The sequence below is a fragment of the Haliotis asinina genome, chromosome 14, assembly GCF_037392515.1.
Source record: "Haliotis asinina isolate JCU_RB_2024 chromosome 14, JCU_Hal_asi_v2, whole genome shotgun sequence".
In the NCBI taxonomy this organism is placed as follows: domain Eukaryota; kingdom Metazoa; phylum Mollusca; class Gastropoda; order Lepetellida; family Haliotidae; genus Haliotis; species Haliotis asinina.
The window spans coordinates 26,799,351-26,826,291 of record NC_090293.1 but is presented as its reverse complement, the minus strand read 5'-3'; the positions used below and the strand labels follow the sequence as shown (position 1 = coordinate 26,826,291).

At 40.5% G+C, this 26,941-nt stretch overlaps 2 protein-coding genes across 2 annotated transcripts in view; both read left to right on the top strand.

Moving 5' to 3' along the window:
- LOC137261141 (protein YIPF3-like) overlaps positions 1-26,941 on the top strand; it is a 291,821-nt gene that overhangs the window by 86,456 nt on the left and 178,424 nt on the right. The window lies entirely within an intron of this gene.
- LOC137260734 (putative ankyrin repeat protein RF_0381) lies at positions 15,540-18,187 on the top strand. The gene is made up of 3 exons (XM_067798314.1): positions 15,540-15,698; positions 16,697-16,784; positions 17,127-18,187. The coding sequence occupies exons 1-3, from the start codon at positions 15,540-15,542 to the stop codon at positions 18,185-18,187; spliced, it is 1,308 nt and encodes a 435-aa protein (XP_067654415.1).

Below are 26,941 nucleotides of genomic sequence, written 5' to 3'. Positions count from 1 at the left end.
AGCAGGACTCTAGAACGTAATGAGTATAAAACCCCATACCTTCGGTGTGTTCACCCATTAAGCTACGGAACCCTTCCAGTTTTCGTATTTTTTGTAGGATAACCCTTTAACTGATATATTCTACTTACATCTGACTGAGATTGGAGATGATTTTTTAATCCTTTCTTCTCCATTCCATTCGATTCACCAACTCGAAGACGACAAGTTAAAGTGTCCAAATCGTAGTTGAAGGTCCAACAGCCCCCAGTCTCAACACATCTCACTTGACACATCTTGATGCCAATGTTCCTGATAATACAAGGATTCTCTTCCTGTGATGTTAAATCTCCGCACTGCTTCATGCTGGACCTGGTCAGCTCAAACATGGAGCATGGAACTTCAGCCAACAGCAGCAGGCCACAGATGACCCTTGGGGGGGACAAGGGATTCATGGTCACTGGAAATCAGTCAATATGCCACTCCACAAATACACAACTACAGGCAGATGAAAAAATACGACTGATCTCCACAACCCACGCGCCTTTTTGCAGTTGTACAGGATTCAATTCGAGATCAATAAGGAAAGGAACATTCTAGAACATTATGGAATCATGGAAGTGACACAGTCACGTTTTCTTGTCTTGACAGATTGTGCTTGTTATTGTATTATTTATTATGTATCTTGCACGTGTTTACATTCTAAAAGAATCGGTAGGGTAGAATGGTATCGCCAGTGTTAGCACATCCTGGCATTAGTCTTACTGCTTCTGCATTTGTTGTTCAGACAGACGCCAGTGAAACGGACCGTTGTGTTACTGAAGTAGGTAGCCTTGACACTTATCTAGATAGTATGGGAGTTTAGACAATACATAATTATGGTAGGAAGTTTGTAATCAGAACAGACCACAGGCATTGACATTTATTGTCTCATCAAAATCTGATAAATGTGCAAGATGGTATTCAGAACTTGCACATGATCTATTTAGTGTTTAATATATATTTAACGGGGAAACATAACATTCTAAGTGACATTCTGTCCAGATTTCCCATGGAAGATTCAGAGGAATCTCCAATGCTGTTATCAAACGTGCTCGTGGTCGTTCGATGTGATACGTGCACATTACACAGAGAACATTACAGTCAGTGTTCAGCATGTATAGGAGGCCTTGATGATGTGCCGCGAAGACTGGTATAACTCAAACAGCTTCAGTACCATGGCAAACTATCCACTTTGACTTTGTAGGGCGACTCCCTACATCGCTGACACCTTGTGAGTACGTGTTTACGTATTTGGATGATTTGTCACGTGTGTGGTGTTTGCCTTTCATGTACGATCAGCTACCTCTGCGTCAGCGATGAAGGCACATGAAGAACTGTTTTCCTTCATTGGACTCATATGTATAGATATCCTGATAATGGTCTGATAACTTTCAAGTCCGCTGAATTTAAGGTAGTGAAGACAGCGATGTAATCATACACACGGGCACACATACATAACATATAGTGAGTGTTTTAAGTGTTTCTAAACTGTTGATGGGAAGCATATTAAATCTTGGCTGGGACGAGCTTAAACATTTTAATTTCAATGTTTTAATCTCTATCCATGTTGCTTCATTGTAAACATGTCCAACTATATTACCTGTAAAACTAATTAATCCGCCAGGAAGGGGTAATCAATACTTTCGGTTATGTATGAGTGTCTAATAGGATTCCATACATTGCACGTGTACATCGACAAAAGGTATCATGGCATCTGCCAAAAGGCGCATGCGTCAAAGTAGGTCTTCTCTGTGTGTTCTCTTCATCTGCCTGAAGCTGCGCATTAGTGGAGTTACATACTAACTGATTTCCAGTGAGTTTCTGTGACCACTTGACCATGAATCCCTTGTCCTCAAGGGTCATCTGGGACCTGTTGGCTGAAGTTCCATGCTCCGTGTTTCGGCTGACCAGGTCCAGCATAAAGCAGTGCGGAGATTTAACATCACAGCAAGAGAATCCTTTCATTATCTGGAACATTGGCATCAAGATGTGTCAAGTGAAATGTGTTGAAACTGGCGGCTGTTGGACCTTCAGTTACTATTTGGGCACTTTAACTTGTCGTCTACGAGTTCGTGAATCGAAGGGAATGGAGAAGAAAGGATTTATTTTTAAAAATAATCTCAAAACTCCCTCAGACGTAAGTTGAATATCCTACAGGTTCTCCTGTCAAAAATATATAAAATGGATTGGGTAGCTTAATAGGTGATAAGTGTGCTCATCACTCAGAGGATCCGAGTTCGAATCATCACCACATGGGTACACTGTGTGAAGCCCACTTCTGGTGTCTGTCATGATATTGCTTGAATATTGCTAAAAGCGGCATAAAGCCCTAGTTCACTCATTGTCCTGACATACCAAGCTCAGGCAAGCTGGCACACCAAAATTATAATACCACTGAACGACTGTTCAGTTAAAGCAGCAATGGGGCGGTGGGATAGCCTAGTGGTTAAAGCGCCCACTTGACACGCCGAAGACCCGGGTTCGATTCCCCACATGGGTAACACTTGTATAGCCCATTCCTGGTGTCCCATGCTTTGCAAACTGGTTTTGCTGGTATATTTAAAAAGCAGCATAAAAATCAACAAATTCACTCACCGCCACATACTGTTGATTCATGAAGTACATTATAGGTTGTTCACTGGTCACAATGGGGCATGGGTTGAGGTACCTTCGATATTTTTATGTTTCCTGAGCTCGAACGCCGATAGGAACTTAAACAAACATTGAGAGTACCTCAACCCATGGTCTCCGACGGGCCAGTGAACTACGTCTTTATCTTACAGAACATCTCAGTGTTAATTATATGAACTGTTTGAAGCATGGATAGTACACTTCAGCCTACCTGTGTGAATCAAACGTTTCGAATCTTGCATCTTGCTGTTTTTTCCCTTAGGTACTGTCTTAGTAAAGTCGCTGCAGTGTAATTTCCGTTCTTAATATTTACAGAGATCACATTCGAACGTTTTGTCAAAAATTCAGTTATTGAAAAGAGAGTCAAGTGTTTTCGTAGCCATGACTAGATTCTGCGGACGACACAAGAAAAACATGTGTAGAGTAATCTCCCTTCCATCGATTTCCATTCGCAAAACATCGGTAATTTCCGTGCATCATGCGTCATTTAATACTAAAAATAGTAACTACCTCGAAGTACCGGATGAGTTGCTATTTGCGGGGTATATAAGCAATGGACCACGCTTGCAAGCGGGCTACACTGAAAATAACAGAAAAGCACTCATCTAATCAGAAACCGACATTTAGGTGTGAGGTAAGATAAAGTTGAATGCATCATTCTGTTTGAATTCCAGTTTTTAGTCAAAACCTCTGTTGAAGTATAAACATTATTTGCTCTTTCTCCTTAGGGAAATTATGTGCAATGTACGTGTATGATATGTGTGTTATAACGTGCGTGCGTGCGTGCGTGCGTGCGTGCGTGCGTGCATGCGTGCATGGGCTTTAAAAATAACACCTTAAGTTTTCATTTGAAAGCAAAGTCAGATTGTAATGCTTATGGACAATTCCAGCCACTGTCCATGCCGATCATGTATTCACGCATTAACCTAGAGAAAAGAATGTAATATTGTTCAAATGTAATGACACCTGTCATCGTATCCCAGTTGCGTAGATCGATGCTCATGCTGTTTATCACTGGGCTGTGCAGTCCAGACTCGACCATTTACAGATCCCCGCTACATAACTAGAATAGTTTTAGTGCAGCGTGAAGCAACACCCAATCAGCTAAGGGATTGTTGTTCCCGGTGTGAATTTGAAGTTCTGCCTTCACCTTAATCAACGCTTTAACCTTAAGCTTGACTCACACTCGATTACATATGCAACGGTGAAACTGCTTACACTTCCATGTGAAAATTAACGTAAATCGTCGGTAAAGACGACACAATGAACACATTGGAGTCGTCCAGTGGTGTATCAGCAACATTAGTGATAGAATAGACCGAGTCTGGACCAGACAACCCTGCTATTGAAATCATGACGATCGATCTAGATGTGTCAATTAAGACAGCGAACCTGACCACCTGATTTCGACAAGCCTGGGTGGCTAAGGTCAGGGACGGGTTCGCGCATTGTAATTCGTATTCGTGTTTTCTTCTGTTGAAAGGTGGCCCCTAGTCCCTGCAATGGTGCGTCTTGCAGTGTTGGTGTCAGGTGTCTGGAGAGCCGATCAGGAAAAGCTGTCTGTGTGAAAGGAAATTGTCTTCCATTTACCTACTGGGTGGTTTTCATACATTCTTCTACTTCAGTGTTGTTCACCCAATTATAGAATTCTGTATGTCTACCTGGATTGTTCGGGGAGTAGGTCATTTGATAATGGATTTTCTTCCCAAGAAGTATCCCAGTCCACGAACAGAATTCCATACGATGCAAACATTTTACTAGAAATATGTTTCCCAGCTTTCATGAATTACCTTGAAATATTTTTCAAGTATTTCGCCTTGCATATATATTGTATCTCTTCTAAGCATTGATATAAACTAAACACAAATCGTCATTTGTCAGTATCTATGCAGTAAAAATTCCTATCTTCAAACTAAACGCCACCCTATTTAGAGTAAAACCATGCCGATTTAACCTTTCTTTACAGTTGGGGCGACATTTCATCCTTTGAAACACCAATAACAGACATTAGACAAGAAGCTAAGACCTCAGAAAACGTATTCCATCAAGCTTGCAGAGAGGGAAACTTGTGTCTAGTGAGGGACAACTCCTCCGAGGGTCAAGACGAGGGTCAATAACTGACATGAGACAAGAAGCTATTGCCAGGAGAAAACGTATACCATCATGCCTGCAGAGACGGAAACTGAGTCTAGTGAGGGACATTTTCTCCGAGGGTCAAGTTGTCTTCAACAGCATAGAAAGGCGGAGCAGAAGGACAGCCGTAATGCTGGTAGCAGTGTTTGGACAAAGAGAGAGTTTAACTTTATACTGACAACATAGGAGATGATAAATGTGTAGTTGATTATAATGGTCTGGAGATCATTAGCCTCGCCTTTAAATATGGTGTTTGTGAACCATGTGTTGTCTGAATATGCGAATACTGCCAGTTCGCAACGTCGACAGGGGAAGTAACTTCAGTATGCCCTTTAAACATGGTCCAAAGTAGTAATCAATAATTGCTCAATTTATAACATCACTTAGTTTGTCTTCAAAGTTAAAATAGGTGTTTGTTTAAAATGAATTCGAGTTGTGTAAATACATGGATTCCAGTAGGTTTCCGTCAGTTTCAAAATAACGTGGCCTACACTCATATACCAAATTCCACATTCCAGCGTTTTCTTTCAGCAAAGCAGGACCTCATTCACTCAAATCTGCTAAGCATACCACTTGGGGTGGGGGTGTAGTGATATCAATCTACAGACATATGGCGGCAGATTACACTCTTCCATTGTAAGACTTCAGTCCTGCCCCACACTGAAAAACACATATGATACGCGTGGTCTCAGCATAGGCATAGGAAGTTGCTCAAACTTGCCTCTGTTCACCCCGCAGAAAATGGGTACCCGGTGGGATAACTTAGAAGACTTCTAGCACCTAACAGGCAGCTTGGGTTGTTCGGGATAATAATGTTGTGCTGTCAGCATGTAATTATAATGCTCTGTGAGCATGCTGCTTTGTGGGGTGGAGTATTGAGCCGTATAAGTACCTTCGTCATTATCGTGATGATGTAACAGCTATAGTCTGGTTCATAATTATTGAGAATTTTTCTTCTTACTTTGAGCTATCCTGACACCTCAACTGATTCACTGATACTTAAAACTAAGTAATGGTATAAGGGAGGAACTCATCTTGGCCTACTGAGTATAGTACAATTAGAGTTACCTCCCCTGAATTTGTAGCAGACGTCATTTTCCTCAGCACTGTCAACAATGTCTGCTGAAGATAAAAGAAGGTTGATTTTTGAGTTGTGTAATCAAGGAATTGATGATGTAAATACATTGGCAGAGAGAACAGGAACTCCTCTTTCTACTGTGTATAGCATTAGGAAGAATTTTAAAGAGGGAAAGGATTTTGGGCACCAGAAAGGAGCAGGGAGACCCAGAAAATTGGACTTCTCAGATCGCGTCCGGATGGGAATTTTAGCGTCTAAAAAGCAAAGGGCAAGCATCTCCAACATCAGGTATGAAATGATAGAAAGGGGATCAACAGTTGTATCAAAATCTACAGTTAGAAGAAATTTGATTGATCTTGGATGGGAGAAAAAAGACTGGAATTCCTTCTCCTCTCATGAAACAAGAACATAAAGACAGGCGTGTTGAGTGGTGTTTGGCACATGAAAACTTTGACTGGGAAAATGTGATTTTTACTGATGAAAGCTCAATATGGGTATATCCCAATAATGTGAAAATATGGACAAAGTCTGCGTCAGCACCGTTGTATCGACGACCTAAATACAGCCCAAAGTTTCATGTATAGGGAGGGATATCCTTATTAGGAACGACTCCGCTGTGTGTGTTTGAGGGAAATCTGACAAGTCAACGCTACACTAACATATTAGATAATTTTCTCCTTCCAAGTGCACATGTGTTTTATGGAAATGACTGGATTTTGCAGCAAGATAATGATCCTAAACACACCGCAAAACATGCCAAGCAGTGGTTTCAGGAGAAAAATGTGACTGCATTACCATTTCCTGCATATAGTCCTGACTTAAATCCCATTGAGAACATTTGGGGGATGATGAAGGAATGTGTGAATCAAAAGGGGTTGACAAAAATTGAAGACATGAAGAGAGAAGTGGTCGGATACTGGGACAGCATAACTCACGAAACACTAACCTCTCTGATAGGAAGTATGCTTACCCATCTTAGACTGTGCCGTGAAGCTCAAGGAGACTTGATAAAATATTAAATTGTTACCTACACAACATGAAAAGGTCAGTTCACTTTCACAATACATTCAATTTTATCTGATTTGTTCTCGTTTAATAATATGAAATGCTTTAGCTATTCTCAATAATTTTGAACCATACTGTATATCTAAAAGGTTTTGGGTTCTTCGTTTTAATGGTATTATAACTTGCAGCAGTTGTCTCCGTATCATTTGTTTGGCATCAGAGATTATGAGACCACCGATGAAGCCCGACTGGTGGTCGGTGGATAGAAATATCTGAATTGTGTTAATGTAAATATATTATAGATTTTGTAAATATACCAACGTGTTCGGATAAACGAGGTCTGACTGTAATTCATTTTCAGTGGTATCTTTGATTATCCTCTAAATACTGCCTGAGTTAATGAGTGCATGAGAAATATCTACCATTGGACATCCTGGTCTTCAATGAACTTTATTTTAGTCTCATTTTCAGGTTATTGTTTGTTCTGTTGTTTCCAAATTTCAAAAGTACAAATGTACTTTTCTGGAAAACATTTTTTAATGTAATACAGCCACTTATTTCCAGGGTTGTCATTCATATGTTTCACAAAATAGCTTTGTATATGAGCTTTTTTTTTTGTTTGTGTGTGTGCTTGTTTGTTTGTTTTATTGTTTGCTGTTCGTAAAAGCGTTTTGCGTTTATCTTCAAAATCTTACTCGAGTTAAGGAATGCACAAGAAACCCCACCTTTGGATTTACTGGTCTGTGGAGCATTTTTGTGCTTTCAATTTGTTTTCTGGTATATGTCTTGGAGAAATGAATTTGAAATAATACTGAGTCACATGCGTCTATGTTCGTAATTAATGTTCTACGTGAAATAAATGTATGTATGTATGTATGTATGTATGTATGTATGTATGTATGTATGTATGTATGTATGTATGCGTGTGTGGTTGTGCGTGTGCGTGCGTGTGTGTGTGCGTGTGCGTGTGTGTACGTGTGATCTAGCCTCCTTTGAGTGGCATATGTTTAGAATATGGAGAGTCAGAGAGTGGCAAACTTTATGGACACATCTACGTTTGTCCTAATCAGTGATCTAGTCGACTGAGTAATCATGTTCTATTGATATCAATATCATCTTGACTCACTATGATCACATTCGTCTAACGTTGATGAGCCCCCAACTGAGGGTAATCACCTTCTACTAACATCAATATGGGCTCGACTAACGATGATCGCCTTTGTCTTACATTGATCAGCCCCCAGCTGAGAGTAATCATTCTCTTCTAATATCAACATCAGCTTGACTGACGATGATCACTTTCGTCTTACATTGATCAGCACCACCAACTGAAGGTCATCACTTTCTACTAACATCAACATCAGCTCGATCGCCTTCGTCTTACTTTGATCAGGGCCCAACTGAGGGTCATCACTTTCTATCAACACTGAGCAGTCTTGATTGACAGTGACCGGCCTTTGAGAGTTATCGCCCTTTATCATTACACTTATAATGTCCCACATATGGCTCAGCACACTAAGTCTTTCAAGGTTATGTTTGTGTTATGTGATTTATTTTGTCTTCAACACGTGTCATCAATAAATAAAATTGAATCCAACAAATGCTTTTGTAAATGTGTCTGGATATAATTGCAAAAAAGTAATAAAGCTCTTTTTCTGGAATCACATATGATGGTGGGGAGGGGGGCCTTTTTGTATTTTGGATAAACCCCTTATACCTCTCCCTTTACATGTATTTGAGGTATAATCGCTAGAACCACCCTCACACCACAATTCTTTGGGAATTTCTATCGTTTTTCAGATAATGTAAATTTTAATATGGAAATGATTCGTACTTTTTATTGTGGAGGAATGATTATTCCACAAAAAGCACGATTATAAACTCAACAAAAATATAAACTTTACGCTCGTTTCAAAGTCAATAATTTGAACATTTTGGAAAATGGGTTTGAAATAACGATTGTATTCATTTCTCTTGTCATTAAAGAAGCTATAGCATACAGATCATGCTTGTCATGGAAGCGGTTCCACCGGAAATGCGACTACAATGTCCATGATCAAAAACTGTGAGTCACAACTTAATGAAATCATGTCACTATCGGGTGTGTCCTCAATAGGAGTTCACAACTGCGATACAAGGTCTCCTCATGGATTGGATGATGCGTCTGAACACAGCTTGGGGAATGCGCTGCCATATTTGTACCAACACGGCACCAAGTTCCTGCAAGTTCTGTGGAGGGTTCCTTACTTGACGAAGCTGCCTGCCTAACACATCCCACACATGCTCTATGGGGTTGAGGTCGGGAGATCTTGAGGGCCACTCGATGATATTGATGCCAGCGTTCCTGGGGAAATTCGTTCTTAAATTTGGCCGTATGAGGTCTGGCGTTATCCTGTTGGAAAGTCAGACCTGGGACATGAGCTGCCATGAATGGCAAAAGCTCTGGAACAAGCACCTGATCCTTGTATGCTGCCGCATTAAGGTTTCCCTGGATGACAATGAGTCGGGATCGAGCATGACCGTTGATAGCGCCCCAAACCATAACTCTACCTCCCCCAAATCGATCCACTTCCTGTAAGCAACACTGGGCATTGCGTTCTCCTCGTCTTCTCCAAACTCTAACCCTTCCATCAATGTTTGACAGCCGTAGCATTGCAAATTAATGAATGATTAAGCATAAAACCGTGTTTTTCTGAGATGACACTCTACTCTGCTACCGTGAGATCAATTGCACGTGTATCAATGGGTCAGATGACTTGTGGCACGTGGAAATGTGATTTTAACGTGGAGTGCTCTCCCCCTTCCTGCGAAGGTCTGACTGTGAATGTAGAATGAATGTGTGACGTAATGCCCTTGTCAATGCATTTAAATATGATCACAACAAGAACTCTTTCAAGAAAAGTTTCAAAACACTATTTGGAAAATAATGAGTGTCAAGTTTTTATTTTTGCTGAGTTATATAAAAGAAGAACTGTGGTTTGGATCTGTGGAACAGCCAAATTAGATTTGTTTCGCAAATTTGCTTTGAGAAATAGTTTCAGTAGATGGTGGAAATAAGTCTAAAAAGCAATCAGAAGATTGCCTGTTAACTATTTTGCAAAATGTTCAAAGTTTCATGTTTGTAAGCATAATTTACAAATTAACCAGTTTTACTGTACAAATAGATCTGGAAGCGAATATTGGGAGACAGGTTACAATGTTTGCTGCTTTAAGCTGAACCATTTAAAGATTATCACAAATATCACTGGATAATGCTTTATTATCCTAGACTTCAGAAACATATTCTAAGATAGGCCTAGCTTACATTTCATACATGCTTCATGGAATATTTCTTGGTAAATATTTACACAACCTCACCGAAACCTATTTAAATAATCTATCCAATCTCAAGTATCGTGCTTGTTTTCATTGGGTTCCGTATATATGCGAACAGTGTCCTGTATGAATGATATAACTGTACCAATGCAAAAAAAAAAGAAATAAAGTGAAATGAAGAATATTTCTCGGTAGGACTTACCTTAGCGCCCGTAATGAAGGAACTATTTTAGTGGCCTTTTCTTGTACAGCAGTAGCATGATGTGGCCTCTTTGTATTGTCCGATATGTTAACGCTGTCAACGCGTCCATATATGGTTTGTGCGTCGACTGGGGATCGGCTCATGGATAGGATGACTGGAGAATAGACCTTCTGCCAAAATGATCGAACTAGAGTTACCTCCCTTTTGACCGGACATCTACGGTATCCAAGGTAAACAAACATGGATGACAGCCGATCGTTTGCTTGTTTGACAGTTGCTCAATTACAGAAATATCTAAGGGGAAAGGGGAATTTCAGTCACTGGCTACAATAGAGATGGATTATTACAGTTAGCTAATGCTGCATGTCCGGTAAAATGGCGACTTCCGGTTAAAATGTTGCTTACAACAGCCAAAAAGGCAGAACGACTATTAGCTCATGATAATGATGAACATTACGGTGACTAAGACAAATGAATACGTTGATGAAGACGAAGGCATAGTTTAGTTAATCAAACTTCTTTAGTTGGTTTCACAAGATATGACAAACAAGTATACATGAATGAGGTGAGCGGACGTCCAGCTCAACCCCAGCGCCTTTCCTGCGAGCGGCATACTCCTGCTACATAGTTTTTGGTCGGTAGAAATATTTGGACATGGCTGTCCTGAAGTAGACACTATAACAACGCTAACACGTCTATGTTGATGTACACACTCCAAATGACCATTACTGGGTATCAAGTCTGGAACATGTGACCAATGTCCATGGCTGAAAAGCATAACTCTATTCTTAGACTTAACTAACCACTTTTATGCCCATTTATCCAGCTGAGCTAAATCATAGTTGAGAGTTGCTTCAATGGATTTTACATACTTTACGCAACGATTGATGTGTCGTGTACGAACATTATTGTGATATTTTGTCACTTTCCAGGTAAATCATTGATACATACAAAAGGAACACAAATTAACCAAGCACATACTCTGGAGCAATCCCGCAGTAACATACAATTCTTTTGATAACGTTCTCTTAACGGCGACTCTCTGTCGTCTATCAGATAGATAGTTAGTTACCCAACAACGTACGTTTCCAGAAATACCATAATTTTCTAATTTGTGTAATATACCGTTATGCCAAGAACTGTGAATGCCACAAAAGAGCATACAGGAAAGGTAGTGATTTTGTTAGACTGAGCATAGAGTATGACAAATGTCTATGCTGAGGTGTAGTAGAATGATTAGCAGCAAAACCTTACTAGAATTTACTTATAATTCTGTGTTCATGGAAATGGTCGTGCACATGCTTTACCATTTTTCGTTCAAGTTTTTTCCCAAGGATAGAAAATAAAGGAATAGGCCTGTAATTAGTTGGAAAGGATGTCTCTCATTCTTTCACAAGAGGGGTAACACTACCCGTTTTCAACGTTGTAAGAAATACACTCAGTGGTATATCACACAACAAACAAAGAGGTTCAGCTATAGATGTACAAATTCCTTTTAACACTCTCATGTTAATGCCATCAGGTCCACTAGATCTGTTTGCTGCTAAGGTCTTTGTCATATCAGATACCTCATTTTCGGTTACAATCACATTTGTATTACTGTTATCACAGCGATCATTAACATTTGAAACAGATGCACAATATTCATTTAATCTTTCAGCTATATCGAAATCTGTGAAAACTGAAGGCATTTCAGAATCATGAATGGGACTAGGCCCTGCTGAAGTAATAACTTCCTGATTGAGTAGAGTGCGTTGATAAATAGTTATCAAAATTGGAATAAGAGTTTTCCTTGTCATTTTCCGTTCAGATTATTAGCTTTATTCCTTTGCCATTTGTATTTAAATACTAGCAGCTCAGAAGTATTCAGAAATCAAAGGGTATTTTTCTTTAGACGTTCTCTTTTCTTTCATGTAAATTACAAATTCTCCCGTTTTCTGACATGTCCCTTTGTTATATTGACTGTAATGAATACCGGACGATGCCTTCCTTGTGGATAAATGAGTCTCACAGGTAAAATAGTTAGACTTCCCTACTAACTGATCAGTCAGGACTTGGCAGTAATGTTAAACAATGGAGCAGCTGGGAGTAATAAGCTTTCATAATTAATGTTCAAACAAGTCAACAATCGGGATCTAATACAGTATGGTTCGAAATTATTGAGAATAGCTAAAGCATTTCATATTATTAAACGAGAACAAATCAGATAAAATTGAATGTATTGTGAAAGTGAACTGACCTTTTCATGTTGTGTAGGTAACAATTTAATATTTTATCAAGTCTCCTTGAGCTTCACGGCACAGTCTAAGACGGGTAGGCATACTTCCTATCAGAGAGGTTAGTGTCTCGTGAGTTATGCTGTCCCAGTATCGGACCACTTCTCTCTTCATGTCTTCAATTTTTGTCAACCCCTTTTGATTCACACATTCCTTCATCATCCCCCAAATGTTCTCAATGGGATTTAAGTCAGGACTATATGCAGGAAATGGTAATGCGGTCACATTTTTCTCCTGAAACCACTGCTTGGCATGTTTTGCGGTGTGTTTAGGATCATTATCTTGCTGCAAAATCCAGTCATTTCCATAAAACACATGTGCACTTGGAAGGAGAAAATTATCTTATATGTTAGTGTAGCGTTGACTTGTCAGATTTCCCTCAAACACACACAGCGGGGTCGTTCCTAATAAGGATATCCCTCCCCATACATGAAACTTTGGGCTGTATTTAGGTCGTCGATACAACGGTGCTGACGCAGACTTTGTCCATATTTTCACATTATTGAGATATACCCATATTGAGCTTTCATCAGTGAAAATCAAATTTTCCCAGTCAAAGTTTTCATGTGCCAAACACCACTCAACACGCCTGTCTTTATGTTCTTGTTTCATGAGAGGAGAAGGAATTCCAGTCTTTTTCTCCCATCCAAGATCAATCAAATTTCTTCTAACTGTAGATTTTGATACAGCTGTTGATCCCCTTTCTATCATTTCATACCTGATGTTGGAGATGCTTGCCCTTTGCTTTTTAGACGCTAAAATTCCCAGCCGGACGCGATCTGAGAAGTCCAATTTTCTGTGTCTCCCTGCTCCTTTCTGGTGCCCCAAATCCTTTCCCTCTTTAAAATTCTTCCTAATCCTATACACAGTAGAAAGAGGAGTTCCTGTTCTCTCTGCCAATGTATTTACATCATCAATTCCTTGATTACACAACTCAAAAATCAACCTTCTTTTATCTTCAGCAGACATTGTTGACAGTGCTGAGGAAAATGACGTCTGCTACAAATTCAGGGGAGGTAACTCTAATTGTACTATACTCAGTAGGCCAAGATGAGTTACCCCCCTTATACCATTACTTATTTTTAAGTACCAGTGAATCAGTTGAGGTGTTAGGATAGCTCAAAGTAAGAAGAAAAATTCTCAATAATTATGAACCAGACTATATATCACACCAACTAGAGATGCAATATGCATACCTCCCATCAACGTAGCAACAGTGTGATGGGTGAGTGTGTCAAAGTGAGCTAGATGTATGGACTGTTTACAATATTCATGCATTTTGCTCACAAGGCAATGGTTGGGTCGAAGTAAGGTAGATGGGGGGGGGGGGGGGGGGTGATATCAAACAAAAACAAACAAACATTTCACTATGATGATATGTTGTCATTTTTCTTTGGAGCATAAAACGACTGTCATTACTCTTATAACTCTATATATTGAACACTATGGGAAAACATTCCGTTACGGTTTTCCTTGTGAATAGCTATCTTTATGTCAGAAACTTCTGTACATTATGACTGTAAATTTCCCATTGCTACTATTCATGTTCCTATTCATGAATGTGTGTGTGTGTGTGTGTGTGTGTGTGTGTGTGTGTGTGTGTGTGTGTGTGTGTGTGTGTGTGTGTGTGTGTGTGTGTGTGTGTGTGTTCGTGCGTGTGTGAGTGTGTGTTCTCTCTCACTCATGCACCACGGACGATCCATTCATCGAACTGTCCTGATTGGCTCTCACTATCACATGTCGCAATACTTCAGTACGCTGGGCTCTGTCTCGCATATCGCAAAGTGGCGCGTTCAAAGGGAGACCAGGTTATACTAAAACGGACCATGCTTCCCATGTGCACATCGCACATTCCTCCCCTCCCATGATATTAAAGATTACAAGATCTTTGCTAACCAAGCTACAGTGGAAGCTGTCGAAACCGACATTTATCCAATCCGGCAAGGGGTCAACACAGTTGTCAATACAATCTCAGCCCCATTCAGGGCTTGTGCATTTCCCATTAGATCTACAATTCAGCACCTTGTCTAAACCGGATAATTCCTTCAGTCCCTTTGGGTGCCGGTTTAGACTGCTTCCACTGTATGTTTAAGTCGCGTATCGGGTGTTTTAGAATTTACGCATAGAACATCACCAAAGGTTTTACTCAACAAAACCGGTTTAATGTTTCTTACGAGATTTTATCACTAGTTAGAACTTTAACTATTATAAATTTTCTCCAATGTCTATTGTTCTTCTTGGCGTTCATGTTAAGCTTGAGTTTGCTCTATCTAACACAGTCCCCACAGACAACAAATGTCTGCTACTTCCTCCACTCCTCAGTTTAGTATAATTTTACGCCACATTTAGCAATATTTCAGCAATGTCACGGCGGGGACATCAGAAATGGGATTTACACACTGTGCCCATGTGGGGAATCGAACCCGGGTCTTCTGTGTGACGAGCGAACGCTTTAATCACCAGGCCACTGTCAACCTCCACTCCTGAGAATGTGAGAACGTTTGATATCAGCAGAATGTCTATCTGTTGATAAGACAAAGTTTGGCGATTCCTCTGAATCTTCAGTGGGGAATCTGGACAGAATGTCACTCAGAATGTTACGGTTCCCAGGTATATACCCCACATTTTACCGGATAATCTGAAAGTTCCTAAACTTCCTACTATAAATAGATTCTCCATACTGCCCAGATAAGTGCCAGTACTTCTCTATGTACAGTGGAATAATTAACCTTTCTTTATTGATCTCGTACTGTCCAGTGTAACTATAAAAGGCGCTTTGGTTTTGGAGATCAGTCGTGTGTTCTCTCCCTCTGCCTGAAGCTGCGTATTGGTGGAGCTACATATTGACTGATTTCCAGTGAGTTTCTGTGACCACTTGACCATGAATCCCTTGTCCTCGGGGGTCATCTGGGACCTGTTGGCTGCAGTTGCATGCTCCATGTTTGTGCTGACCAGGTCCAGCATAAAGCAGTGCGGAGATTTAACATCACAGGAAGAGAATCCTTTTATTATCAGGAACATTGGCATCAAGATGTGTCAAGTGAGATGTGTTGAGACTGGGGGCTGTTGGACCTTCAACTACGATTTGGACACTTTAACTTGTCGTCTACGAGTTGGTGAATTGAATGGAATGGAGAAGAAAGGATTAAAAAATAATCTCAAACCTCCCTCAGACGTAAGCTGAGTGTATGTGCTAAAAACCTATATAAAATGGAAGAGTGGGGTAGCTTAATGGTTTATGAGTCTGCTCGTCACACAAAAGACCCGGGTTCGAATCACCACATGGGTACATTGTGTAGAAAGTGGAAGAGCTAGGCAGTTCAATGAGTGATGAGTGCGCCCGTCACATCGGAGATTCCGGGTTCGAATCCCGAAATAAGCACAGTGTGTTAAGGCCATCTTTAGTGTCTCCTATCGTGACTTTGTTTCTTAAGCAGCATTAACCGTGGATTGTAATTCTTCACAATGCTTGAAGCCCATTCATGGTGTCCTCAACTTTGTTTCTACTAAATTTCAAAATTAAAACCCAAATAAGTCACTCAGCAACATGCACTGTTGTCTCGTAAAGTACACAGCTGAATGCATGTTTGTAAATTACAAACATTTATCGCATTTTGGCCTCAGAGTTATCGAGTACAATGTACCTCTACAAATGTGTGCATTAGTGTTACGATATAACAACTTAAACTTTCATTAGAAAGCAAAGTCAGATTGAAACACCAATTCCGAACACTGTTCATAAAAATGCATTCACGTATAACCGAAAAGAATGAAATACTGCTCAAATATAAAAACTGAGTGAGTTGATGAGTTCATGCTCATGATATTGATCACAGGATTGTCTGGTTTTGACGCGATTTTTTACCGATCGCCGCCATATAACTGAAATATTGCTGACTGTGTTAAACAACAAACCAACCAACCGAAGGAACATCCGACATTACATGCCTGACCATAGGTTGCTGAAGTTAAACTTAAACTCGGGTCTTCGCGGGCTGGCGTACAGTCGTTCATGGTTGTGTTTTCTTCTGTTTAAAGGTGCCCCCTAGTCCCTGCAATGGTACGTCTTGCAGTCTTGGTGCCAGGTGTCTGGAGAGCCGATCAGGAAAGGCTGTCTGTGTGAAAGGTAATTGTCTTCAGTTTACTTCCTGGGTGGTTTTCGTACACTCTTCTGCTTCAGTGTTGGGTTGTTCACCCAATTATAGAATTCTGCATCTTTACCTGGATTGTTTGGGGAGTAGGCCATTTGATAGCTGATTTTCTTTAAGACAATGCAAAGGAATATCGCCAGTCTTCATTACAATTTTGTAGCAATTACTAGAAATATGTCTTAACGTGAGACAGATTCATTCCAAATATTTAACTGAAGAAAAATCAGTGTTTGGTATTTGTCCTGACAAATCCTTACCTTTGCATATACGCAAGCATGTATAGAATGAAACCATTCTGGTCATACATTTCACAACAGCCGGGACGATGTTTCATCCTTTGAGATCCCAAGCACAGAGCAGAGACAAGAAGAGAAGGTCAGGAGAAAACTTATTCCATCAAGCATGCAGAGAGGGAAACTTGAGTTTGGTGACGAACATCTTCTCTCAAGGACAGGTTTATCTCAACAGGACAGAATGGAAGAACGGAAGGACACCAGTAATGCTGGCAGCACGAGGAGGACATATTGATGTGTTTGACTTTCTAGTAAGTAAAAGATGCAGTATGTCCACTCTTGACATCCATGGTAACAACATTCTTCACATGTCCTGCTATGGAGGACAAGTTGCTATAGTGGAGCATGCCCTCAAGCTTGTCACTGCGGACATCAACAGCAGGGGACAGAATGGAAAGACGTGTTTGATGATAGCGGCATATAGAGGGAGTAGGGAACTTTTTGAATTTCTTGTCAACACCGGTAGCAATGTGTCCATGGTAGATCAGGAAGGGAACAACATTCTTCATATCGCATGTAAAGGAAGACATGTGGAGATGGTGAAGTATATCATCTCACGGGACCTTGTAGACATAAACAGCAGAGGTCAAGACAATAAGACTGTCCTGATGTTTGCATCACTTGCAGGAAACAGGCGAATATTTGACTTGTGCGCTTGCGCAGGATGTAATTTATCAGCAGTTGATCGTGAAGGTAACAACATTCTGCATTTAGCCCTTCATGCAGAAAACCTGGAGATGGTGAGGTATGTCATCTCTCAGAACATAACCAATATCAACAGCAGGGGATCTAACGGTTGGACTCCGATAATGCTTGCAGCAATGTTTGGACAAATAGATTTGTTTGACTTTATGCTGAGCAAAGGAGCTGATACGTCCGTACTTGATGACAAAGATCGCAACATCCTTCACCTTGCAAGCTATGAAGGAAATATGAAGTTGGTGAAACATATTGTTTTCCAAAATATTATTGATGATGTCAACGCCAAGACCAAGGGTGGGATGACAGCAGCTGAAATTGCAAAGAAACAATTATACAGGGAACTGTCGGCTTTCCTTACATCGCAAGGTCGACAGGGGGAGTAACTGCAGTGTGATTTCAAACTTGGCTCAAAGCAGTAATTTATTATTGATGAATTTATAACTTGATTTAGTCTGTCTCCAAAGTGAGGATATGCGGCTATGTAAATAAATGAAGTGTTCGCCATTTCCAAAATAACTTGGCGAATTGTTTTCAAAACACACTAAATTCCACCCAACCTGCTCTTTTATAACAACAGAAACGTATTCACTCAAACCTGCTTATAACAGCATAATGAAGTAGTTATCTCAGATTAGCATACAGACGTGTGGAGGCAGATTACATATCACTTAAACTTGTTTATGATTTGCTCGTGGTGTGTGGTGTGTGCAGAGCTCTGGTCGCAAATTAGATGACATTAACTCCCCTCTGGCACCCAGGGGGTTAAACAACGTTGAGCTCAGAGTCCATGGATTGGTGATCGTTTTGGCTGGTTGACTCCTGCGAGTGTTTAGATGTTCTGTCCTGCCCCCAATGAAACACGCGTGGCAAATCTGTTGCCTGTTTTCGTCCTACAGGAAATGGGTACCACGTGTGATACGTCAAGCGACTATAACATTCTAGCGCTTAACAGACAACCTGGGTTATGCGGGGTAATGATACAAGTATACGTTAAGGCTGTTTTTCAGGGCATTATCATTTTCAGAAACCCGAGGTCTTTCATTAACTGCCTCACGAAGGAGGGCAGTTGAAAAGACCGAGGGCTTTTGCAAGTAATCATGCCCTGAAAAACAGCCTTAACGTTATTATAGCTAAAAGGGATAGCTAGTAGAAAAAGAATGAAAACAACGGCATCAGTTTTGAAGCATTTACTGCTAACAACAAACTATGGAGTCACTGACTCGCTTTTCACAAATATTAAAACCTGATAAAACAAAACAGGTGACCTCACTATTGAGCGTGAGGGCATTCGGCCTTGACCTAACTAACAGCAGCCATTTCTTTCAGGAGTTATTTATCGTGGAGTATTGTAGGATATAATGAGAGAGCGAGTTTAGCAATAGTCTGAAAATCCGGTGATCGACAGCATGAGCATCAATCTGCGCGGTATACCCCATCATTAGTAGGACTGTGTCGATGGATTTCAGCTGTTGTTTTGTAATTTTGCATTGTTGTGCAGACGTACATCTTCATTCAGTGTAGTAGATCTGGGTTTCAGTTTTCTTGTCAGTTATTAAGGAAGACTGAAAATACTTCTACTTGTTTTAATTTTTTATTAACTGGGGCAATTCAATGAGAGGAAAAAGACGCTACTGCAATGGTATTGCAATAGACAATCGCTATAGCAATAGTTGTGTCACCCTCAATAGTCACCCCTTATTATCATGATGATGTAACAGCTATATGTAGGTTTGAAGTTTTTCATTTAATGGTGTTATATATAGGTTGTTACATTTGTCTCCATTTTTGTGTCATCATAGACAATGTTTCTTTACAGAATTATAGGATGCCACAGATCAAGCTCAATCATCGGTGGTTATAAAAATCTGAATTGTGTTAATGTATAACCACGTTTATTGGCCAGACTTTGTAAGTAAAATTGACTTTCAATAGTATCTCAGGTTATCTTATAAATATTTTCCTAGGGTGTGAGCATTTATCATCTTTAGATGTATTTGTCGTCAGCGCTTTGTTTTTTTGTCCTATTTTGAATTTCAGGTTATTTGTTTTTATGTTGTTTCTGAATTTAAAGAATCCAAATGTTGGTATTTGTTGTTTCATGTTTAATGTAATTGAGGCAGCTATTTCCAGGTTTTGTCATTTATATGTTTCACAAAATACCTTTGTATATGTTTTTATAAGTATTAGGCTCCATATTTACCTACGTACGCACGTATTTTTTTTTAATATCTTAAGAACCGTTAACTGATGATGATCACCTTCGACTAACTTTGACCAATTCTGAATTACGATGTTCACCTTCGATTAACTTTGATTAGCTGCGACTGTCGATGATCACGTTCAGCTAACACTGATCAGTCCCCGATTGACGACGATCACCTTCCACTAACATTGGTCAGCACAGTATGACAGTGATCACTTTCGAGTTACAGTGTCTGACCCCGATTGACAGGGACGGTCCAACAACAAGAAGACGAAAACAAATGGAAATGTGTTATCTCCCTTTATAATTACAATATTTCCTTCACATGTGGTTCAGCATTGTAGTTAATAACTATTGCAAAATTGTCTTTGTGTTATGGGATTTATTTCGTCTTCAAAATGTAATGGTGTCATCAATAAATAAAAATTAATTTTAAAAAATTCTTCTGTAAATATAATCGCAAACAGTTAGAAAACGTTTTCAGGACCCACAATGTTCTGACACCATACTTGTCATAAGAAACGACAACTGAGATCTGGAGGTCGGATGGATGACTTGGTAGATTCATGTTATTACGTGATGTCAGTCACGCGGCCGGTTAGTCCATTCTCGATTATTCATAAATGCTGAATGTGACGTTGAAAACAAACAAAAGTAATAACAGCGATTAGCTTCGATGGCCAATGATCAATGTAAGATATACCATATTTGAAAGTAGCCTTTTTCGTAAAGTACAGATGCTTTTACTTCTCTTGAATGCCATGTGGGATTCGAACCCACAATCTCAGAGTCAGGCACCTAACTGACTCAGCCACTGCGACTTCCCCAAATAAGGAGGCCGGAGAACTGGCAGTCAAGGATTTTGTGTACCCCTCTGATAAACGCCAGTTGGCAAGACCTGACAGGGCGAAGACAATATGTGAGTGAGTGAGTTTGGTTTTACGCCGCTTTCGTATATTCCATCAATTTAATGGCAGTGAACACCAGAAATGAGCTTCACACATTGTACTCGCGTGGGAATCGAACCCGGGCTTTTGGCGTGACGAGCGAACGCTTTAACTACTAGACTACAATACCACTCGCGAAGGCAATGAACATGATGAAATGTAGCATATTTTATAAACTGACATCCAAAACAAGAAACTTGGCAACTAATTTGAAGATCGATAGCGAAAAAGCAACGAAACATAACCGGTCAACATCAAAGATATAATTTTAAAAAGCAATATCCGTTAAAAGCCTTCGCAAACAATCGTAGTAAACGATGAAAAAATGACTTAAACATGGCTGGTAATGTCAAAGTAGGTAATGTCACCACAGATGCCTGCCAACACATATCAACTCCTACCCCTAAACGGTACCACCTCTTCTTTGCAATTATTACTGCATGTTCTCCTCTTCGACAATAAACATGTTGACCGCTATCAGAATACAACATTCATACAAAACTAAATCTCCGTTTTTGACGTCGACGTTCATTGGTCTATCGCGGACCTTTCTTGGGTTTGCAGTCATTGACACCTAACGCATTCAACGCTGGTGACGTCATAGGCAAGAATCCTAATATGCTCAGATGCGCATGCAGTGATGTTTAGGGGCGTGGGCACCTCTGGCCTGCCTATTCTTGGATGGTGTGTTGTCCGACCTGTCATTCTGAATCACCTGACCAAATTGCCCACAATTTTTCGGGAGCAGTTCAATGTTCTTGGAATAATGGTCTGTGGTGCCCACGTTGGCATCATTTATGTTGACATGTGAATTATTAAGTTTTATACCATTTGTGCATGTTCAATTTCTAAACACGCCCTTTTTCGGAAACAAAAACACTTTTCCACTCGAGCGAAAAGCCTGCAAACATAACCCGGATTTGTATTCCAATTGGTCGATTACGTTTAGATTCATTTAGGTGCTAAGTTTCTTTTTGATGTTGTGTTATTCTAGGATTACACTTTCTCATTAAAATGCAGATTCTAGTGCTTCCTAGGGGTAGCTTAACGGTTCAGAAGTCCGCTTGTCACGATGAAGACCCGGGTTCGATTCCCCACATGGGTACAATTTATGAAGGCAATTTCCGGTGTCCCCCGCTCTGAAGTTGCTGGAATATTGACTCACTCACTCATTCACTCACTCACTCACTCACTCACAGATTGTAGTAGTTTCGTTGGGTTGACGCCCATCCGGGATTCGCACACATTCTCTGGAAAGCCTGGAGCCGACAGCAATGTTAAACAAAGCAATGGGAGAAATAAACTGTTATATTTTCATGTTAGTCAACATTAAAGACATCCATCATATACGTGAATAAAATGTATTGAATGGTATACAGTATGGGGTTTACTGTCTCCTTAGCCATGGTTTGATTTGTTAGCGTGGTGAAGAGAGATGGGTGTATCGTGTATGTGTAGGATACAATATTCATAGGTCCTGTCCACAGAGCAGAGGTTGATTTGCTAATGTGGGAAAGAGCGATGGGTGTGTAGTGCAATTGTGGGCGTACTGCAGTTACTTCCCCTGCCGACCTAGTAAGGAAATCCAAAATGTCTTCCGTTGACAAGCTTGATCACATGCTTCAGTGTCGCAAATTGTCCTCCATAACAGGACATAAGAATAATGTTGGTACCATGGATATTGCATCCTTCATGTACTAGAAAGTCAAACAACAGTATGTCCTCGTGCTGCCATTATCACTGGTGCCGTCTTGATCGCCTATTTCCTTTCTAGCTACTTTGTTCCTACTTCATGATCCCCGTCACCTTAAAAGGACCCCCGAACTTGTTTCCCCCGTGCTCTCTCTTTGTGTTTCTTCTCTGTTGTTGGGATGTCGAAGGATGAAACGTCTTCTCACCTGTAGTGAAATATAGCTGACATGAATTTATGCTAAGCATGGTTGTGTTTATGTAAATAGTTTGGAGACAGGAAAATTTCAGGACAGATACCGAAGAGTGACTATTTATGTCTATTTCAAAATATAAATAGCTAGTACTTGAAAAATTTGAAAGTCAAGAAGCAAACTCGCGTTAACATATATTTCTAGTAATTTCTACAATGTGTGAAATTCTATTTGTGGACCGGAATGTTTCTTGTGAAGACAACTCATTAACAAATGGCCTACTCCCCAAATCCTGGTAAACATACAGACTTAAAAGGATGAACAACCCCATACTGAAGTAGAAGAGTGTATGAAAACCACCAGGGAGTAGTGAGTGAGTGAGTGAGTGAGCTTAGTTTTACGCCGCTTTTTAGAAATATTCCAGCAATATCACGGCGGCGGACACCAGAAAATGGGCTTCACACATTGTACCCATGTGGGGAATCGAACCCGGGTCCTCGGCGTGACGAGCGAACGCTTTAACCTACCAGGGAGTAAATGGAAGACAATTACCTTTCACACAGACAGCTTTTCCTGATCGCGCGAACCCCTGGTACCTAGACTGCAAGACGTACCATTGCAGGGACTAGGTGATACTAGGTGATAATAGAGATACTATTTATGCTTACCCCCGTACATGCTTCCTCCGTGCTCTCTCTTCCTGTCTCCTCTCTCTTGGGATGTCGAAGGATGAAACGTCTTCTCACCTGTAGTGAAATATAGTTGTTATACTGACATGGTCTTAGTTTGAAGACAGAAAGCTTTCAAGACAGATACTTAAGAGATACTCGTATTTATGCTTACTTCCAAATATAAATAGCGAAGTGCTTCAATAATTTCAACAATTCAACAAAAGTGTATAAGAAAGTCGAGAATCAAACGTATGTAAACATATATTTCTAAAAATTGCTAAAATGTATGAAATTCAGTTCGTGGACAGGAATGTTCCTTGAAAAGACAATTCATTAACAAATGGCACACTCCCCAAATCCAGGTAAACATACTTCTATAAATGGGTGGAGAATCCCACTCTGAAGTAGAAGAGTGCATGGAAACCACCCAGGAAGTAAATGGTAGACAATTACCTTTCACACAGACAGATTTTCCTGATCGGCTCTCTAAACACCTGGCACCACGACTGCAAGACGTACCATTGCAGGGAATAAGGAGCACCTTTAAACAGAAGGGAACGCGTACATGAACGACTGTTCGCGAACCTCGGTAAAATCTAGACCTCAGCAACCCACACTTGTCTTAATCTGGTGGTCAGGTTCACTGACCTTGTTAACAGATACCAACGCATCCCACAGCCTAGATTGTGTACTTGTGGCATTTAAGAGCCAACCATTCAACCAATCAACCAACGAAGAGAGAACAGCAGACAGTCTACAAGTTGTCCTTCGTGTGAACTGGAAGTGTGAACTTTAACGCTTAACGAACTCTCGACTACATCTACAGTGGCTTACAGAGGCTTACAAAGTTCCATGTCAAAGTTAACGTAAATCTCACTTCACAAGAAATTCTCTGGGAGTGCTCAGACGTTTGTCAGCAAAATCCGAGCCATTGATAGCGTTCTTAAAATAATAGAGTCTGCACCAGACAATCCAATGATCAACAGCAATTGGATTACTATGACAGGTGTCACTAATTCAGCGAGTCTGACATTCGATCCCGTTAGTGGCCTCCTACGACAAGCATTGTTTGCTAAAGACCAGTTCTAATCTAGTGTGTCTTCGTGATGCGGATGAAATATCTTCCGCAGCAACGGTAAATCAGCCCACTCAATCTGTATATTTGAACAGCATTTCATTTCATCATACCACCTATTTGAAGCGGGACACTAGGATTGGACTTCAAAAGTAATGAGTATAAAACCCCATACCTTCGATGTGTTCACCAATTAGGCTACCCAACCCTTCCATTTTTCCTACTTTTATCATAGAATAACCTTTTAACTGATACATTCTACTTACATCTGACTGGGTTTGGAGATAATTTTTTAATCCTTTCTTCTCCATTCCATTCAATTCACCAACTCGTAGACGACAAGTTAAAGTGTCCAAATCGTAGTTAAAGGTCCAACAGCCTCCAGTCTCAACACATCTCAATTGACACATCTTGATGCCAATGTTCCTGATAATAAAAGGATTCTCTTCCTGTGAAGGTAAATCTCCGAACTGCTTCAGGATGGAGGTTTCCAGTCTAAACGCAAAGCATGCAGCTGCAGCCAGCAGGTCCCAGATGACCCCTGAGGACAAGAGATTCATGGTCGTGTGGTCACAGTGACTCAATGGAAATCAGTAAATTTGCCGCTCCACCAATATGCAGCTACAGGCAGATGGACAAAACTACGACTGATCTCCACAACCAACGCGCCTTTTTGCAGCTGCACTGGACTCAATTCGAGATCAATAAGGAAAGGTACAGTCTGGAACATTATGGAATCATGGAAGTGACACTGTCGCGTTTTCTTGCAGGGACATTTGGTGCTTGTTTTTGTATTATTTATTATTTATCTTGTACATGTTTACATTCTAAAAGAATCGGTGGGGTAGAATGCTATCAGTACGTGTTGTTTAGAAGGCATTTCGAGGGAGTTGTCACCAGACCCGCTTTTGTTTCGCTGTTTAACATTGTACGAAAAGTTATCCAAGAAACATTATAGTTACATGGTGGTGACCGAACCAAAGATATTAGTGATTGATGTAATGAAGAAATCTCTAAGCCTTCGGAGTTGGGTGACACACGAACCGAGCCTGACAGTCTAATCTGCCCACTCATGCACCTTTTATCACAAGCATAGTTTCCTAGGGATCAATGTTATGTATTGCTTCCAAAGCACACGTGTATATTATAAGTAATTAGACGTTGATAATGATGCTGAACCACTCACCTGTGTGAATAAGATTAACGCTGCTTCAAATAAACAGCCGTTCTGTGAGTGATAGTGTGTCAGCTTGATGTGAGTGAGTGAGTGAGTATTGTTTTACACTGGTTTTAGCAAAATTTCGGCAATATCACGGGACACCAGAAATTGGCATGGGGTATTTTACCCGTGTGGTGAATCGAACCCGGATCTTCGGCTTGCCGGGCGAATGCTTTAGCCACTGGGCTATCCTTCGGCCTCATCAGCGTGATGTGAGTTTCGTTCCTGGGAAGAAGTAATGCCAGTGTTAACATATCCTGACTTTAGTCCTACTGCTTCTGCATCTGTTGTTCAGACAGATGCCAGTGAAACGGACCGTTATATTCCTTAAGTCGGAAGCCTTGGCACGTATTTACGCAGTATGGGAGTTTAGAAAATACATAATTATGGTAGGAAGTTTGTAATCAGAACAGATCACAGGCATTGACATTTATTGTCTCATCAAAATCTGATAAATGTGCAAGATGGTATTCAGAACTTGCAGATTATCTATTTAGTGTTTAATATATATTTACCTGGGAAACATAACATTCTGATTGACATTCTGTCCAGATTTCCCATGGAAGATTCAGAGGAATCACCAATCTGTGTCTTATCAACAGATAGACAGTATGCTGTTATCAAATGTGCTCTTGATCTTTGGGTGTGATACGTGCATGGAATTTAGCAAGGAAGACTGACAAGTCCATAACACAGAGAACATTACAATACGTCAGTCATGTACAGGAGGCCCGGTTGATGTGTCGCGGAGACCCATTGGTACAGCTCAGACAGACCATGGCAAACTATCCACTCTCACTTTGTGTGGTATAGTAGGAGTTAGTTCAGTTTTAGTTTGCACTCAGCAATATTCCAGCCATATAGCGGCGGTCTGTAAATAATCGAGTCTGGACCTGAAAATCCAGTGATCGACAGTATGAGCACCGATGACGTGTCAACCAACTTAGCGAGCATAGTCGACCTGTGTGGCAAGCATGGGTTGCTGAAGACCTATTCTACCCGGGATCTTGCGAGGTATAAGCAGGGCTGTATCGGTGGATTTCAGCTGTCAAGTCTGCTATAGCAATTAATCGATGGTGGAAACGAAGAACTATTGATGTATCGATTGTGTGTGTGACTATCGACAATTTAACAACTGA